General features: G+C 51.6%; 1 protein-coding gene and 1 non-coding gene across 2 annotated transcripts; both read right to left on the reverse strand.

The window, feature by feature from the left end:
• Nucleotides 1–3,700: 3,700 nt before the first annotated feature.
• Nucleotides 3,701–12,074, reverse strand: LOC148590958 (F-box only protein 31-like). Its single transcript, XM_088538271.1, has 3 exons — nt 11,651–12,074; nt 6,103–6,174; nt 3,701–3,877 (listed from the first exon to the last, which is right to left on the reverse strand). Exons 1-3 carry the CDS (start codon nt 12,072–12,074, stop codon nt 3,753–3,755), a joined length of 621 nt encoding a protein of 206 aa, XP_088394397.1. The 3' UTR covers nt 3,701–3,752.
• A 210-nt stretch (nt 12,075–12,284) lies between these two features.
• On the reverse strand, nt 12,285–12,357 carry TRNAM-CAU (transfer RNA methionine (anticodon CAU)). The gene has a single exon. It is a non-coding gene; the product is annotated as a tRNA-Met (tRNA).
• Nucleotides 12,358–13,373: the final 1,016 nt, after the last annotated feature.

Here is a 13,373-nt window from a genome sequence, read left to right on the forward strand (position 1 = left end):
CAGACTGCAGAACAGCGAGGAATAGGGAAATCTGAACACTTTGAAAGAACTTCCTCTTCTTGCACAGACAAACTTGTTCCCAGTATTAAAAGCTCCACTTAAAGATCAGCCACCGAGAGAGTCCCAGTGAAACGCACGGACCATTCCAGCTCAGGAAATCTGGGTCTGTTACGAATTAGTAAAGGCCTTAAAAATTCTAAATAAGCTTCCACAGCTCCTCGCTTCCTGCAAGCTGCTTCCATATCGCAGCATATGAGGCTTCCCAGTTTCTCATCTCAGAGCTTTCAAGCCTACCAAAATTGAAGGACAAGAAGAAAAGTTTACTGCGAGCTGGAGAAAAATCCTATTACAGAAGTAGCCTAACAAGACGTCTTTCTGGAGGAAAATTTATATATGCTACTTGCTTCCAAACCTAATATATGCAGCCATGATTTTTTTCCACTTAATGTTCTGATACAGGATGTTACAGAAGCAGTTTTGGAAGAGAACTAGAGGATACAAATTTTTCCATGTCCAGCACCATTTGGTGGAAAAGGGAAGTGGGAAATATGTCCTCCCTTCTCACATCTGGCAAGAAGGCACTACAGCTGCCTTAGAATGATGTCCAGGGCCGACTCCGAAGGCTGCATGAACCAATTTAAACCTACACGAGCTGCTCCAGCAGTGGTTTTTGCTTTGCATTTGTCTACAGGATGAACCGTGTTTCAGTGCAGCTGTTACAACAGCTTTGCTTCTCTCACTGCTCCAGACAGCAAGCTCTGTGTGAGTGTTTTCATCACACCAAAGCAGAAAACTTCCACGGAGGTCTAGGGCACCGGGGAGGGTTATCCAGAGCTGCTGCCAACACGCCCGGAGGAGCCTTTTTCCCTGTGCAATAAACAACACGGGATTGATGGATTGGTTCCACCCAGCGAACAGCGCGCACCATAAACAGCACCGAGGAGACCGAGCCAACCACATTCCCAGCCTTCCTGTCTCAGCACAGTAATTACATATTAATAAACGGTATGTGCATAAGCTGCTCCACCCACCACAGCCTGCTTTTCCACCCTGCCTGCACAGGGCTGATAAAAGCAATAAATAAAAGGCTGGGTTTTAGGGCAGGAACCTTGCTGCTAAGCTACCCGTGAGCGATTAATGTCTCCTCCTTCTCCTCCCTCAGCTCCGGGAGCTGTGTTGACTCTTTCCAGGCTCTCTGGCAGCAGGGAGGTGTCTGCAGAGCAAGGCAGGCATCGGGAACGAGCCGCACGCTCCGGCCGCAGCTCCGCGCGCTCCGGCTGCATCCGCGTGCCAAGGCCAGGCTGGCTCAGCCCGCCCGTCGCCTCTGCTTCCAAGGGATGGAGGGTGCAAAAAAAACCCCTCTGGTTTTCCAGCTGCTGTGCACGGCTGGAGCTGCAAGCGCAGCCCCGTTGCAGCCTTGCTAGCACTTGTAGCACGGGCATCTCCGTGGTTAAGACGTCTCTCTCCTTTGCTCACAATCCTGCAAATTTCTCCTCCTCGTGTTCTTTCAAAAAAGGATATTACCAGGCAAAGCGCCAGGACTTGGCTAAAAGCTGGGACAATTCTCCAAGCAGAAGTTTAGCTTCGTTCTTCAGGCCCGATGGCTCTTGGCTTCCCTGCTGTAGTGTCCCTGGCCTCCAGCAATCCAGCAGGTGGGTGTTTCGCAGGGAAAACCGGCCGAATCCCAGCTCTGGGATTCCCACTGGGAGACAGGATGAGTCTGGCAGCTGTTTCCCTACTCCTCCAAAGGAAACAGCACTTGGGTCTTTCTCCAAGGCTCTCCTGCACTACGCACGCGTCCGACCTCTCAGGTCTGAAGAAGGTCTTTGCCCATCAGAATTTCCGAGCCCAGGTCCTTGCAAACGGCAACAGAAAAACATCTGCAGGAAACTTGAGCACATCCCTCCCCAGCTGGCACGGCCACATGCAGCCCCGCGCGCTCACGGAGCGAAGGGCAGCGCGGGACGCGCTCCAATCCGGCTGGGAAGAAAGCAGCGAGTGCCCGAGCTCCCGAGGGACGGGGGCAGCTCGGGCAGCTCCAATGCCCTGGTGCCCATGGCAGGGAAGCGACGCGGAGCAAATGCAGGGACAAGCAACCCCACGGCGGGTCTTTAAAGGAGGAGGCTTTTGGATGCCATCATTTTAACTAAATCTTCTTGCATCCTCCACTTCTAGCTTTGGGGGCACAGAGATAAATGCAAATACCCAATCTGGAAGTGGTCACTGAAATCCGTAGCCTTTAAAGCAGCCGATGTCAACGGGAAAGGAGCTGAATCCACTGCAGTTCTCTAGGACTCTCGGGATGCGGCAATATCTACAAGCAAGTCGAGCTGCAGCACATTTAGCAGTTGCTGCCCCCCAGCTGGTGACAACAGGCTTGCTAGGAGAGCTGTCTGCTCCCATGATGTGACAGCCAGGCCAGTTGAAAGCTCCAAGGAAAAGGATCCAGCCAACCTGGCTCCCACGGCATGAATATGAATTAGGGAGCGCACACGTAAGATATGAGACAGCTCAGCCTTTACACACAGGACAGAAGGAGGGGAGAACAGGCAGCCACACTGCCTGTGCCGTAATGCAGCGTGCCTTTGAAGAAAAAGGGTGTTAGATATCAAAAGTTAGGGGCTGCAGCAAAAAGATTAACAAGGGAGGACACAGCACGAAATGCCACTTCAGAGCCACCACAAACAGCATGCTTGGAGCAAATAATTGCTAGTATCCTGCAAAGGAAGGCCCCATCCTGGAGGGCAGCTCTCCTCGCCATCCAGCTCGGGAACAGGCAGGACTGCTAAAACTGAAACTCCTATTGCTCCCTGCTGCAGCACCGCTGCTTTCTGCGCTCACCTTGAAGACACGACGGGGCGGTCTGCTCTAAACCCTCCAAACGGCCCATGTTCCAGCGCTGTCTAAAGGGCAGGGGAGTCTGCGGCGCCCGTGCCACTCGTTAGCACGTGGCGAAAACTGCATTCCGGGGAATCAGTAACCTGAGTTTGCAGCATTTCTCTGCAGTGACCTTATTGCACGTCCCCAAAGAGGCATTAGGGCCAGCTTACCCCTCTCCAAATGCCAAGCAGTACTGATTTCCTTTATTGATTTAGAGTAATTGCTGTTCCTCCAGTTCCTGCAGAACAGTGAGCTTTAGACCCCAGCATTTTGCTGTTCTATAAAACAGCATCAGAAGGGGAAGAGCAGTTTACTCGGAGGAGCTTCTTGACTGAGCAAGGCGAATCACTCTGAAAGGCCATCACCTGCCTCTCAGGAAACGCTCTGCTAGAGCAAAATGTGCTAGGCAGAAGAATTCACTGTCCAGGGAGGGAATTAGCACGGGAACCCTCTGACTTTTCACTGAGGAGGGCTGAAGATCCAAATGCAGCTCATTGGATCAAGGCAAGTTTTTCCTGAAAGCTCAGAGCTCATTTAGACTCACTGTGGGGAGCCCTCACCAGGGTATCTGGTACTTCTTTCTAAGGGACCAAACCACAAAGAGCACAGCGAATGCTCACCCATGGCAAACTGCCTTCAGAGACCCTTCTTTTGGGGCTTGGTCAGGACAAGTTTCTAGCTCAAGGTACTTCAAAGGATGATCAACACTTCTCACCCCTGTCCTACTCATCCTGCCACTTACAGGCTCAGAACAAGCCCCTGATGAGCAACAGGCAAGGACTGCGTAGCCAACAGCCCTGGTGCTTCCCGAGATCCCCCCGAAATACTTTGCTTAAAGCAACGTCACACTCCATGCAGCGCCTTGTGTGTGCTTAGTGCAGGGAAGCATCAACCAGCAGCGGGTACGTACGGCAGGTGTAAACATCTCTGTACTCCATGTGCTCGTAGTCGGGAAGGATTTTCATAAAACGCCCCGACTTCACTCGTGGGTTTATACCTGAACAGACACAGCAGGTTAAGTACCAGAGAACTGTACTCCACCGTAACCAGCACGTAACTGTAAGAGGAATCTGGACCAGCTACGTGGCGAAGTCCAACTCCCCTGGGCTTCATAGTTGTGGTGCACGGACTCGTTGCCATCAGTTCTGGCCTCAGACATATCCCCCTAACAGGATACTGACCTTGGCATATACGGCCATAGGCAATATCTACCTATGAATTCATTCAATGAATTCAAGGGTAACCAGGGTCTCTCTCAAACTCTGCAGTGTCACGGCAATGGGCTCCATCATGTCACTAAGGCTATTTAGCCAAATAACTAAATGGAGAGTAGCCCAGGCCTTGGACTAGTTACCATCTCTAACACTTGGGCTCAAAGTTCCCAATTTCCCACACTGTTTCTTAGAGAAGCGCTTTCAGCAGACAAGAAAGGGCATATGAGTCCTGCTGCTAGACTCAAATGAACTCTGCAGCAATTAGAGAGGACATGGGGACAATAGAGAATATGGGGACACACCACCAGGAAACGGTGCCAAAAACACCAAGTGTTGGCAAACAGGGCAAACTTGAATCACAGCAGGAGAAATAAAGTGGTGCATCCCTGAAAGCCAGAAAAAGCTGCGTTCTGACTCCAGAGTAAGTGTGCTAGTTAAGATTGCTTAAGAGAGAAGGGCCCAGCTCCTATTGGAAACAAAACAAAGTTCATTGCAGAGGTGTGTTTCACATGTCAAGTGCAACTCTTTGACAAGGGATGTTGTGAATAAAGACATACACTTGGGTGCAAGGGATGACTGGACAAATACTTGCAAGACAGATCTGGCAAGGGTTACCAAATAGAGAGAAAAAAAAAAAAAAAGACATTAGACTCTGGAAATCCCCCAAGCTGAAAATAGTCAGAAGCTGGGAGAGTATTTAAGAAAGTATCATATATGCTTGCCCTCTTCTCACTCTTCACTGCGCAACTGGTTAGAGCCACTGCAGGCAGATTCTGTGCAAGACCCAGACCTTTGCTCTGAGCCCATATATATATATAAACTTGTGTATAAAATTCACTAAACATCACTGTAATAGATCTGAGCTATGAAACTGTTGCAGTGGAAAGGGAATACAGGCCATGAAGAGCTGTCTTGCCATGCAAGAACAGCAATGCAGAATTGAGGTTGCTTTAAGTGGCAGTCACCACAGCAGCTATCGCAGTGGCTCCCTGTGATCCCAGGCTGAAGGGCAGGTGAAGGGAGGCCTTGGTGCTGAGCAGGCTTCCCTGGAGACATCCGACGGCCGGCTGAGCTTCCCACCTAATCCCTGCTCCTCTCTAGGCAACCCAGGCAGCTCCATTCCCAATGCACAGGCACTACACGAGGTCACTGTGTGACAAGGCAACTTGCCTGTGGACGCGCAGCAGGTCTATTAAAGACAGGGTTGAAAGGTAGAAATTCCTCCTCGCAGCCTGCAGATCAAAGTTTTCGATCATCGCTGCTTCAAGGCCAGTGCAGGAACTCCCTGGGGCCAGGCCAGGCTTTCTGAGCTCAATTGTTGACTAGGAAGGGCAAGATTTGGTGACAAGGGAGCCAGCCTCACTCAGACCACGGGGAGATGCAGGCCTCTATTCAGCCCTTACCCTGCCTTGCTTTTTCCCCTCTGATGTTTCCCCACACTGCAAAACAGAGTATATGCATCTACCTTGCAATAAACACGCTGGATCTAAGGATTTCCCAGAACATACTGACCCCTCAGCCCACCACCTCGCTCGCCTCCTCCAGGAGCAGTCCAAAGGAATGCTCATCCCTTTTCCTACACCTTCCCAACGTCCACATATTTCATTAACTGAGTGCAAAGGGAAAAGGCATGGCTACATTAGGGTGTGGGAAGCCTCAGCCTTTGACAAATAGCAATTAATTCCCTGGCAAGATCTTTAAAAGATAAAACAAACAGGAAAGGAAAAAAACACTCCAACAGACTTGTCATTATAAACTTAAATCTATTGTTTTTTTTTTTTTTTTTTCCCCCAACCAGCAAACAAGTCAGGGACAGAGACATCCCAGATCTTGGAATCTGTTTTGTGATAAAGTCTCAAACATTTCAACTTCAAAGATAAAATTCCTGTCATTAGAAAGACGGCCTGAACAACTTCTGCTGTCAAAGTTTAATAATATCCAGCATGTACACGCTTCAAAATTGGTACTAAACAAAGACACGCAGATCGACGCCAGCTTTAACACTTACGTTTGGCATAAACATCTCGACAGGACACTCCCGTGATCTCCAGTTTCCGCAGGTTTTCGCAGACACCATATTCTGCAACGACACAGATAACAACATCAATCGACTCCGACTCAAACGTGTCTGCTACCCAGATCTTGATACCTGCAGTTTGAACAGAAAAAGAGCTCTTATTACATGCTTGCAAATTGGCACGTTCATCTGAGAATCTTATGGCTGTCCTGAGTGAAAGGAGAAAACCAGGTGTAATTTCACTGCACTCTGGGACCTGGGAGTCCAACACATTTTGTAAGTGATGCCTGCAATGAACGCACAGGCGCAGTTACGCTGTAGGTGCCTACAGCTAGACTGAGAAGGGTATGAAGTGTAGGGGACGTACTCATTCCAAGGGGGATAGCCTGTCTGTTTAGATCAAATCATTACTGCAAATAGTAATTAATTACTCCCACTGAGGTATCCAGCCGGGAAAAGCGCATATTAGGATCCTAAAAAAAATAAAAAATAAAATAAAGTCACAGCCTTTAAAGAGACTGAATCGGAGACATAAAACAGGCATCAGCATGTACAAATATGGTCACACTTGAGAGCGTATCTGATTGAGATGGCTCTGTTCCACACTCAAATGCCTTTGATTGCTCGCTGAACACCCTGCAAACAAACCAAAGCGAGCTTCCTAAAAGCAGCTTTGAAGCAGAAAATGAGATAACTCATCTCAGTTTCACGCAGTCAGCGCTGAGCTTCTAAAAAACTCTACCAAACAAAAGCGAGTACAAACATCTCAATGCTAGAAATCCATGGAAGACAGGAGGAAGGAGAGGGAGATCCCAAGAAGCAGCAAAAAAACTGCTGCAGAGTCCCCATCAGAGAGCAGTCAGGAAAATCGGATGCTCCTTGATGCTCCTGTTCTCCTTGATGTAAAATACAGCTATATGACAGATCAAACACCGGTTCCTAGCACCTGCCACATACCAAAGTGTGTGTGAAGCCCCAGATCCAACCTCGGATTCGCTTCTTCAAATAAACCATCCGCTGTAGCTGCCAAACGCCGCTGTCTAATTCCTGGTAACCTGCTCCAAATTGAGAACTCATTTTCCATCCAGGAGAAGCAGCAGAAGTTTCCCTGAATGAATCTAACCTCATTCTGTCTGTAAATACACAAGTGCACATATCCGAGGATAAAGCACACATAAAGCTCACCGTGTGCCTGCCTTTGGGAATGCACGCTGTGTGTGACACTGCTTTGAGTCACTTTTAACATTAGAACTGGCTTCCAAGGGAAGCAGCAAGTTCAGCGAAGGGAAGAGTGGAGAGAAGGGGCAACGCGCGATGAGATGCACAAGTCGGCAGCAAAGTCCCTGTAACTCTGGTAGGAAAAGTCAGAGGAAGCTCCAAGTGCAGCAAATGCAAAACGGGATGAGGAAGCACAACCAGCCAGAGGGTAGAGGGGCAAATCTGCAGGAAAGCACATTCGGACCAGCAAAAAAAAAAAAAGTTGTTTAGTACTTGACTAGGGAGGGTTGCCCCTATAGAGCAGCTTGGCAGGTCTGTGAAACCAGAGCTCTGCGTGAGGCTGGAAATTGAGAGCCAGTCTGCAAGTCATCCCGGCTCCGCTCCTGCTGCCAGGAGCAACGTTGCAGCCTGCACACGTCCACGGGAATGTGCTTGGGAATCGCATCAAACGGATGGCAAGAACAGCCTGTTTTCTCAGCTGATGGGAGAGTTAGAGATCTTTGCAAGGAGACAGAAGCAGGGTGGGTATAGCCTGCTGCTTGGGAAGCGATGGCTCTTTCCACGTAAACAAATATTCACCCGACTGCAGAAGGAGTCGGATGCACTTTGTGCAGCAGACACTGCAGCGAGATTAAATTCGACGGTGTCATCTGGAGATACTTAGACTGCATCGAAAAGGGAGGAGACAGGCGGAGGAACCTGCCCAAATGGCACCGCTCCACGCTGCTCTTTAAGAGCAAGACGAGCACAGTGACATTCTCGTTTCCTCCCCATTTCTGTGGGGTACAGCCTGTTCCTGCACCTGAAAAGCACAGGAGCAGCCTCAGGTCAGTGCTACAGCAGAACTGCTATCAGCACATGCTGGGAATGACCGGGCACGGGGGCAAGCGATTTGATGCCAAAGCTTTATCCCAGTTCCATGAAAGTGACCTTGTAACCAAGAGGGAAATTGTAAGAAAACCAAAACCACCACTAATGCATGGGGATGCATTTCTTAAGTTTTATAGTTCATATCTACCCCGAAAAGACCTAAAGTTCTATCCTGCTCAAATAAATAGGAACAGAAACACTGCATTTTCATATTGCCATACACTATCTGACATTAGGATATCCAAAGCTTATAAGAAAGTGTTAATCAGAAAAAAAAAATGTCATTTTTAAATTGTCCTTAAAACTCCTGTCCTTTAGTGACAGCTAATGCTCACCATGCTTCATTCTGCAAAACAACAACCATTCAAGAACCCCAGACCAACTGCTCGGCTCTGGGTCAGCGCATCCTTCGCCGCTCCGACTCACGAGCCTGTAGCACCAGGAGAGCCACAAAAATTCCAGAAATCCCAACCAAGAAAGCTGGCCATGGCTGGATGACCCAGAAGACAAGAGGGGCATAAAATTGACAATAAGCAAAGTGTCAACACAGCTACAGAAAATTAAACCTGACAAGAAGGGAAAGCTTCTTCCCAGAAAAAGGTTTGAGAGACCCGAGCTTTCCGGGAAATTCTACTAGAGTGCAATTATACCCATTTTAAGGAAACATATCTCAGTGCTGCGGCTTGCTGAGAAAGTATTTCTGAGTTAAGAGACACAGCGATTCACATGCTAAATCAATGAAGTTAGGAACCGGCTGCTTAAAATCCTACTTTGAAAACAAGTTTTTTAAGTTCTCATTTGACCTGCTGGAAAGTGTGTTGCATTAGGTTTATAAGGAGGGCTTGAAAGATAATCCAAATGCACGGACACAGGGCTGCTTCCACGATCACGTGCATGGGAATTTACAGGACTTGGAAACAGGAAACATTCTTATTATCTTTCAAACTTCAGTGTTTTGAGACCAGCTTTCAGGTACGTTGTTTTCCTCTTCCTGGCTGCCAAAACCAACGCAGTGAAAAGGTGGCTCCATCAGTCAAGGCATGAAACAGCCCTTACATCAAAGGCCAGATCGCTGCTTTTTCCTGCCTCCTTCCTGGCATTGCAAGGCCGGTCAGCAGCTGCAGGGACACGAACATCAATAATACGGAGAAAATTAGGCTGTGTGGTCGACCTTGACACTCTTAGTGCTGCTGAATTTCGGCTGTGCCCTAATGAACCAAGCCCTCTCATTAAGCCTGGGTAGCAGCGTGTTTACAAGGCTGTGCGCGGGCAGAGGGGACTTGCTGGATGCTTTAGAGACACAAAAACGGCAGATTTTCCAGCTTTCATCTCTGCATCACCGGTGGACAGACTTGGAACCAGCTTCTTGTTTCCAAAACCTGACCTGTCAGGATTAAAATACACCAAATACCTTCCCGAACACTTCTCCCGGGGGAAGGCTTGCAGCTAGCGCTGACATATTCTGCAGCTGCAAACGAGGAGCTGAGCAAAAGGAGACGTGATCTGCAGCAAATGAAAGCGTTTGGGGAAACCCTGAAGCAAGAGATCATTAGTTTCAGATCTGCACCTTAAACAGAGCGATACCCCTTGCAGGAAGCCCACAGCTAGTGAGCACCGGCAGCAAGAACCCACTGGTTTTTATGCAGCCATCCTCAGCAAAGGACATGGCCAGAGACGAAGAAAAGCCCACCAGGATTCACCAAAGCAACACACTACACACAGCCCTAACCTCGGCGATGGGAGATGAAAGCCTTGTCACTTATTAAAGCCACCTTTGCATTTAATAGAGCGCAGCACTACAAAAAGCACATCCCTGTTGTGGGAGCAGCTGCACATGGGGCTCCCGCACGGGCTCTCCAGTGTCTTGTAAAGAGCTGAACCTCACAGCAAGGTCCCTACAGGTATTAATCGAGGTAACTCGGGCTATGAAGCGGGAGCAAACCACGCTTTGGTTCTGCGCCGCTGCAGAGATCAGCAACCTCCTATTTATAGCATAACAAGAGAGTAAGTGCAACCCTGTTCCTGCCAGGGAAGCAATTCGGAGACACTGTTTACCCCAAACAGTTGCAATGATGAAAGGACAACGCTGCAAACAGTCCTCCTGCCTGCACCACGCTCTGGTTGCTGCCGTCGCTCGCCCAGGTCGGGATCAGGAGCCGAAGCTGCTCCTTCACTTTCAGCGGGACAAACCTCCCGGACGCTCGCGCTGCATCTCGTTAGCACTGGGCATTCGTGGGGACACTCATACTTAGGCATGTGCAACTGAAAGTGCCCTGTGCCAAAGTTTACCAGTTACTTCCCCAAAGAGCACTGCAGCATAATCAGTAGGCTTCAGAGTGAACAAGCCATCAGCACAAGAAGGGCTATGGCTAGGAGATGCACACATGCTTTTGGCTCCATTTCTATGAAAAATCAACCTATCGAAATAACAAACACTGGTCAAGCTCAGCAACCCATTCATGAAACAGAGGACTCTGCTTATGTCAGACAAAAGAGGCCAAAGAATGCACGCTATTTTATTAGCCTTTCTCCACCCAAAAACAACGCTAAGTTACTGGGACAATGGGATCATGTCACGCTGGGCTAAGGGACAAGGGCTCCGTGGTGACATTTCCCGGGTACAGCCTTTGTAGTCCCAAGGGTTTCAGATGGGGCTCACAAGGCACGAATTCATTCCCGCAAGGCTCCATGTGCCACTGTCTCGTCCCCAAACCCCTCATCCTCATGCCCTGGCTGGTGTTCAGGCCGGAAAAAGAACAACGGATAAAGGCGGCTCCACGAGAGGGCAGGGACACGCGATGGAGCATGGTGAGACAGGATCGGAGTGGGAGAGCCGCTGCACCAGCCACCAGGACAGGGAGCGCGAGACAGGAGGTGGAGGATGAGGAGCGAAGAGACTCTTTGCAGGCAATGCAGGGCCGAGGTCCTCCCCAAAAATGCCCCCGGCCTTTGCATTAAACGCAATGCAAATGTAAATGTAAATGCAAAATGTGGGGCTGCCGCTCTCTGCTACGGGGCTTTCCTGCACGAGAGGCATCACCCGCCAGGGCCGCCCCCCTTCCAGCTGCCCCCCTGGGACCCCCCTCACTCGACCCCCTTTGCAGGAGCCACTCGCGCTTCATCCCTTTTCCATCCGGCACCAGCCCCTGGGATGCAGGAGCTGCCCTCCTGCCCAGCCAGGGACCGCAGGAAAGCCCTGCCCGCATCCCGCGTGTCCCCCCGCATCCTCGGGGCCACCGCAGCCCTTCTCCTCCCCGCAGGGCACCAGCCGTCCCAAACCTGCCCCCCGGCCGCGCTCCCTGCGCCCTCCCGAGGCGCCTTCGCCTTCCCGCAGCCCTCGCGGCTCTCCAAGCCGCCCGTGGCCGCGCATCCCCATCGCCTCCCCGCGCCGCAACCGCCGGTCCCTCCGCACGGCGCAGCCCGCGTCCCCCTCGGCGGGCCCGGGCGGTACCTTCGCGGCAGCGCCGGCGCCAGATGGTGTCGGTGCGGAGGATGCGGCGGAAGGCGCTGCACACCCGCGCCAGGCTCGGCAGGTCGGTGCCGGGCAGCGAGCCGAAGATCTGCACGAGCAGCTCGGGCGGCAGCTCCAGCAGCGACAGCGGCGCCCGCCCCGCCGCCGCCGCCGCCACCGGAGGGGCCTCGACGGGCCGCGCCGCCGCCGCCGCGGGCCGCCCGCCCTGCAGGTGCACCTCGTCCGCCCGCCCCGCGCTGCCGCCGCCGCTGTCACCGTCGCCGCCGGCCGCCGCCTCCTCGGGGTCGGTGTCGGTGTCGGGCTCGCTGTCGCCGCCGCCCCCGCGCCGCCCCTCGCGGGCCGCCCCGCGCCGGCGGCAGCCGCGCGCCGGCCCCACGCCGCAGAGCCGCGCACACACCGCCATGGCGGCCGCTGTGCGCCGCGCGCGCGGGGCGGGGCGGGACGCGGCGGCGGCGGCGGCGGCACCGCCCCTTCCGCGCCGCCGCCAACGGGCGCCGCGGAGCCCGCCCGGCCGCGAAAACACCCGAAACGGAGGGAATAAAAACAAAAATAGACTGAAAAAGAAGCATAATGGAATAAGGCGGCCCGCGGGAAAAAAAGGAGGAAACCACGATGCCCCGTGTGAGGATCGAACTCACGACCTTCAGATTATGAGACTGACGCGCTACCTACTGCGCTAACGAGGCTCCTCGAAAGCAGAGGCCGCGCGCGGCGCCGTTGGGCGGCTCCGATGGAGCCTCCGCGGCTGCCGGGCTCCCCCGAGCCCCTACCCGGGGCTGCGGCCGCCTCGGGAGACGCTCATATCCGAAATAGCTCCTTTTCACCAGTTTTTATGCACGAGAGACTTCTTTTTTTCGCGAATAGCTCCTTTTTTTTCCCTCACACTTTGCTGTGAGAGACCTCGTTCTTTTGCAAATGGCTCTTTTCCCCATGCTTTACCGCACGAGAGAAACCTTGGGGGTTTTGCGTTTTTTTTTTTGTTTGCTTGATTGTTTATGTACTGCAAATGGTTCATCTGCTGCAAGAGAACCGCATCCCTGCAAAAGCCCCTTGGGGTTCCTGACATTTACATCCAGCTCACTTCGCATCCAGAAACACCGCGAGGGCAGCACTGACAGCGTGTTTGCAAGGAAATGAAATTGCTTCCAAGCGATTACCAAAAATTAAAGCAAACCTTATTTGCCTCTGTGCTCTGAGGAGTTGTTGCTCAGCTGGGGTTTCTGCAATGAAGCAAACTGTGCATTTATTGAAGTGCTCGACATAAGGGGTCCCCTGCGATGCCAGCAGAAGTGCTGCCCTGAATTGCAATTGGCAGCACTCGTCCTTAGCGAGGGTCTCGAGGCAGCAGTCACCATGACAATCAGGCTACAAATACATAATTTGGGAGGAGACGTGAAAACAGACATGGGATTGCTGTAGCAGGGCCCCAAACCTTGCTGCGGCGGGGCTGTTTCCCTGTGCAGGAAAGGAAGCAGGAAAAGCCTCGCATCCATCCACAAGGATCAGCCAGGCTACCACGCGGTGGTAGCACCAAAATTGCTATAACCACAGTATGAGCAAACGCAGCTTCCAGCGGTCTAACCCAGTGCATTCTTCATCTAATGCAACCCACGTGCAAAATGAGGTTGTCATTTTTAATAGCAGGGCTCATTTTTGGGGGTTTCAGTGACGGGCAAGTTTAGTGCTTGCAATTTGGGTTAAA

This window comes from Tinamus guttatus, unplaced genomic scaffold (genome assembly GCF_059628265.1).
Source record: "Tinamus guttatus ecotype Peru unplaced genomic scaffold, ASM5962826v1 Tinamus_guttatus_pri_ptg000961l, whole genome shotgun sequence".
Classification (NCBI taxonomy): Eukaryota; Metazoa; Chordata; class Aves; order Tinamiformes; family Tinamidae; genus Tinamus; species Tinamus guttatus.